The sequence below is a fragment of the Glycine soja genome, chromosome 10 (genome assembly GCF_004193775.1).
Source record: "Glycine soja cultivar W05 chromosome 10, ASM419377v2, whole genome shotgun sequence".
NCBI lineage: Eukaryota > Viridiplantae > Streptophyta > Magnoliopsida > Fabales > Fabaceae > Glycine > Glycine soja.
In genome coordinates this window covers 4949300-4955217 of record NC_041011.1, presented here as the reverse complement: position 1 = coordinate 4955217, position 5918 = coordinate 4949300, and the positions used below count along the sequence as shown (strand labels likewise).

The following is a 5918-nucleotide window of genomic DNA, read 5'->3' as shown; positions in this document are numbered from 1 at the left end:
TAGAAATTTTAATATTATATATAACAACATTATTTACTTTATAATGTAATTGACTCATTAGCTCGGTTGATTAAAATATTATGCTAATAACATGAAAGTCACGGTTCTTCCATAAAATTGGCAATTTTGGAAAAATGGGAAATTATTGAATGCACCAGCAATACTGCTAAGTGCACCTAACAACACCCCACAAATGATTAGTATAACTATCATTTGCATTCTAATGTCTTGTACATATTAACACGATGAAACATGTGAATAGTATAGAAATAATATATTTTCATAAAAAAAAGTATAGATTATAAATTTATGATATAATTGGTAAATTTCTTCACAAATATCTACAATAAAAGAAAATAAAAAAGTAAAATGAATTAAATTTCTCTCTTAAAGTTAAAATCAACTTAAGCATTGAATTTTTCCAAAAAATGGAGTGCATAAATTAATTTTATCTTATAGTAGAAACTCAATTTATTTTACCTTTTTATTTGTTTTCTCCTATAAGAGATTATAAAAAAGTTTATTTAAACAAAGTTTAATTTATTTTCAAAACAATTTATTTTAGAAAAAATATTGTTTATTTTTACATTTTTCTAAAAGATCTTTCAAAAATAAATATAACTTTTTCAATTTAACTTTAATCAACATTATAAATCTTCCACTCTAGAGTTTCTTTTATATAAAAAAATATAAATAAATTATTTATTAGTTGTCAGTCACCCATCATCTTTCATAGGACATGGATTTCATGTTGTCAACACATGACTTTCCTTTTGACCCATAGTTTTAAAACCATGTTTACTTAAATGCTAGATGCAATGTGTATACTTTGTGCCCATCATCTTCCAAAACGATCAGTAATATTATATTTTAGATTCCCAAAGTTAATTAAACATTTTTTTTATTAAAACTTCAAAATATTGTATTTACACTCTAAGTATGTGATAATACATTCTTCAAGGCTAATTAATTATTTAGGGTTATTTTTTAAAATAAAATACCAATATTGGTCCCTTTCAAAATAATTTATTGACAAATATTTTTTTATCATTGACCAGTCAAACAAAACTAATAGTTTGACGAGTAGGTTTAAAGAAAACATGACATGTAACTTATTCTTTGACATGCGTCATGTTTTCTCTTTAAATCTATTGGTCAAACATGTAATTCACCGACCAAAAGAAACCTATGCCGATAAATTATTTTGAAAGATACCTGTTTTAGTATTTTATTTATAAAAATTACCCAAAATGATCAATCACCCCACTCTTCAAATTTCATAAAACACACAAGTGATCCCATTTCTAGAAATCATATACTTCAAGTCAAAAACATGAAAAATCATATATCCCAAACAAACTAATATCATTAAATTTGTTTTTTAGCTGAGCTTAGAAAGTGAAGATACATGCACCGACCAGTGAGGACTGAGGAGTTATGATTTGAGTGAATGAGAAGCTATTGAAGAGACCTTTCTTTTCACGAGAACAACGAAGGTCGGTCACAAAGATAACGAGTAATCTCTCTAGAAAGTTTGGAACAACTAACAAACACACTCCAAGTTCCAACTTCCAACATCCCAAGTGACCCTTTCTAGCAATTAACTATTTTTCTTTCTTTTCCCTTGTGCTATAAATAGACCACAATACAATACTAGCTCTTACCGAATTTTGCATGCTACAACTTTCTTTAATCTCAAAACAACATTGCCCACCAAGAGAACCAAGTTGCAGGGATAATGTCTGAAGATCTTGATGATGAAAAAAGGTTATACGAATGTTTAAGGAAGTATGAAACCATAGTGAAACAGGTATGACCTTAATGTTTGATGTGCAACTCTATGGATGAACATTTTTTTCTTTCTTGTCATGATGAATCTTATCTTATACTGTGTACAAATGAACATAATCACTATGCTTTCAGTTTGAAGAGCTGATGGGAATAATGAGCAATGGCAATGCAGTACCAAAGACAAAGTGGAGAAAGGTACATCTTTAAGATGTCCTTATTTTATCCAATTTTAGTGCATGATTCTATATAACAAAGAAATGTCATGTAGTTAGTTAATGGTCATAACTTCATAGTTTCCTCTGTCAAAAAAACTTCATAGTTTCACAACGTTGGACACTATCAGGTAGGGTCCTTGAATGCTGCTATTAAGGAATGCAAGTATGAACAATTTTAATGTTTTCATTAGTCTAGTGCATCTAAATCATGTTTCTTATATCTTTAATGGCCCTTCCCTCTCTTTTTCTCACACACTGCAAACAGGGTCGAAGAGGGAATGCCTCTGGTGGAGGAGCAGCTGCTTCCTCAATCCAGACAAACAACAATGAAGTACTAGTGCAGACAGTGACCAGGTTTTTGCATGAACTGAGAAATAACCCTAGAGATTCTGAGTGATCAAGGAGCAGATGAGGATAACAGTAGTTATATATTGTGTGAAGATCAAAATTAATCATTATAGCCACCAAATGCAAATCTTGATATAAAAGCATTATACCAATTGCTGTAGCTAGTGGCCAAAGCCAGCAAGTAATGAGTAAAATACTCACCTCCCATTGGGTCAGAGAACAATACTGCTCCCCCTCCCTTTTATTTTTTGTTTTTTGTCCAAGCACATATATTAGCAACATAGCATGACCCTAATCTTCTCAATGCATCATGTATGTTGACATTTAACCCTTGCATAATTATAAATGTTTTAAAAAAAAAGGTCTGTAAGTTCAATTTAAGACGCAACATAAAAGTTTTTGAGGTCCATGTGACCACATTGTAACCATAATTGCAGCCACATCAACTACATTTGCCTAGAATTTTTCAAAATATCAATGATAACAATAAAATTGCAACTGCAATTTAACTTCACTTCTATCCCTTTCTCTCTCTTTTTGGTAAACATGAAAGTCATTTGCTTTAATCCACTATATATAAAATGGAAATAGTAAAAATGCTGCATGTTCTTGATCTTATTATATGGCATCATAGTGAATAAAGAGTGAATAAATTTACCAAGGACAGGCTGGATTAATCAGATACTGGCCCATAGTACACAATCAAGGCATACGCCTGACACCTGTTCTTTAAAGAAAGTAAAACAACATAACTATCACTATCAGGTACATTTGGAGATTAAAGAAATATATATATTTGCCCATAATAAAGTACAGAGGAAAATGTAACCCCCGTCAAAATGGGGGAAAAGGAGAAATGCTGTGTGTTTTCATATTCCCAGGATGGCCTGTATCTCTAAGGTGAAAAGTTGAGACCATAAATCATACAGCCAATATTCTTCCATGGTTGAATACTAGTTGTATGCTGCAAATATCTTTAAAACACTTGTGCCAAAGAATAAACAACTTATGGACAAAATGACAAACATAGACCTTCATGTTAACGCTTTCGTGGTTAGTTCATGTATCATGAACTGCACTTCAACCTTTCCTCTTCAAGCTCTCTTTTCAATGTTTCCAACCTTTCGAGTAAGACTGCATTCTCCTGGTACGTTAGAAGGTCATTAGAACACATGAATAATGTCGTGAAAAACAAACAAATTATGCATACCCACCAAATAGAGCCAAAAACAATTTCACCCAACATTATCTTAATAAGAAAGGGTAGGAAATTGTCCTAGTTTATAGGTAGTTATAGCATTTGACACAAATAAAATCAGCATCACAGGCAATAAAATTTGAATTTTGGAATTTCGGGACTTATGATAACTTATAAGTTGGTTGTGCACTGCATCTCTTACATTAACAGTGAGTGTGGTTATGCTTTAACGATTTTAGTTTTTGTTTTCCCAAGATGGAGAAATGAATAAAAGGATTATCATAGGGAATTAGAATGAAGTTTGATTCAAAATTTATGTAGACATACCTTTTGCAGTATTGCCAATTTATGGTTAATATCAGAAGCATCCTGCCCCTTCTGAGAGGACTCCTGAAACTGCCACACACACACACACACACACACGATTATACGGTCATTGCAGGAAAGATATAAAAAAAAAGGAAGGAACATTTGTTACTTTATTGGTTGGAAAAATAAATATTGATTTTTACAAGTCTGTTTCATTGAGTGCCGACTCTATTATCTTGGTGCAGATATATCATAAACCTGTTAGCTGTTACTACCTACTCAAATTAAGAAGGCTAAGGTGTGAACTGTGAAGCACTACCAACCAAATCATAACACAAAACTTGAAGCTAAAGACATGTTTGATTTTCTTCTCACTTGTTGGTTTTAAAAATCGTTTTCTAAAATAATTCCATGCTACTCAACAATCAACTTCTCATCCAAAATCTATTCAAACTTTTGAAAAAATTGTTTCCAAAACCAATAAACAGAAACAGCTAGAAGATGTTCCCTGATCCTCTTCTGTTTTGTGGTCCTCGGCGCCTAGGCTCAACCACTCAAGGGTGTGAATCGTCTAGCTTGGTGTGAGTATATGATTTCTTTATTGTTGTTGTTTAAAACAAAAAAAGTTTTTGAAAATTGAAATTAAACAGACACTAAATCTTTCTTTGAATTCACATTGCAAGGTAGAAAGTGAAAGTTGAAAAGAAAGAACACATACCACTTGAAGCTCCTGTAAACATTTTTTTGTCCTATCTACCTCCTGATCATACCTCAGCCTCCACTCTGCAGACTCATCCATTGCCTCCCTGTTAGCAATATCAAACTGTTGCCTGCAAACAGACGAATGAACCAAAAAATATCATCATAATAGAAGCGGGAACGACAATAGTGCAATAAATCTGCCAAAATAATGATAAAAGAGTTACAGAACAATAATGGTTTGTTTGTTTTTTTATCGAGAAATGTTAATTGTTAGCTTGTTAGTTTTTGGTAACAAGAAAGTTCGAACCCACGATCTTTTCCTTCTTTCCTTCTAACAACAAATGTTAATTGTTAGCTTGTTAGTTAGTTTTTGTTAACAGGAGGAATCGAACCAATGACCTTTCACTCATTTCCTTCAATGGACAAATGTTAATTGTTTGTTAATTTTTGTTAACAGGAGGGATCAAACCAATGACACTCATTTTCTTCTATCAGCAAATGCTAATTGTTAGCTTGTTAGTTTTTGTTAGCAGAGGAACCCAATCAGCGACATTTTCCTTTTTCCCTTATTTCTTAAGAACCCCATCAATCTTATATCTCCTACAGAGCAATAATGGTAAGGCTGACTTTGCAAAATATATGATTTTTAATTCATTTTAAGAAAAATTAAGAAGACCAGAAAAGGGTAAAATAGCAGAAAGGGTTAGGTAACCTTAAGAGTTGGGTGTCATCGGAAGAAAGGTTGTAGTGAATAGCCCAGAGTCTGAAATAGACGGCGATGCCCATTAACATTAGAAAAGCGAGAGTGGCTAAGATACACCTTCTCCTCGCTCCCATCATTCTTCCTCTGTTATGTCATGTGATGTGTGTTCCTCATTCACTCTTATTTTCTCTATAACGTTGTTGGGATCCGAACCCAACAACCAACGTTGCCAGTGACTGTCACCTACACAAAACACTATATTGGACCTTGCTTCGCCTAATTGCTTTCAATTCCATGATCTAACCTCTTTTAGATGGCAATAAAATCCGTATCCGTCCGTACCCGTACGAACCCGCTCTAAGTTTGTGGTTGTGGGAAAATATCTGAGTTCACCCGATACAGATTCGGGTTCAAGGATTGCTCAACTATTTTAATCGGGTATGGGTTGGAGATGTACCTATACTCACCTATAATCAAATTATTATAATTTTATTTATTACTTATTAATTTTATTTTAAATTTTTTACCTAATTTAAGATTTTTTTTAACCATTTTTATAAATAAATACGTTCTAATAAATTTATTGATATATAAATAGTTAAAAATAAATATATAATAATTTATTTATTTTTTCTCATATTAGATTTTTGAT

The 5918-nt window shown here is 32.2% G+C and overlaps 1 protein-coding gene across 1 annotated transcript; it reads right to left on the bottom strand.

The window, feature by feature from the left end:
- Positions 1-2942: 2942 nt before the first annotated feature.
- On the bottom strand, positions 2943-5677 carry LOC114369728. The gene is made up of 4 exons (XM_028326975.1): positions 5276-5677; positions 4580-4691; positions 3880-3948; positions 2943-3498 (listed from the first exon to the last, which is right to left on the bottom strand). The coding sequence occupies exons 1-4, from the start codon at positions 5401-5403 to the stop codon at positions 3421-3423; spliced, it is 387 nt and encodes a 128-aa protein (XP_028182776.1). The 5' UTR covers positions 5404-5677; the 3' UTR covers positions 2943-3420.
- Between the last annotated feature and the right edge of the window lie 241 nt (positions 5678-5918).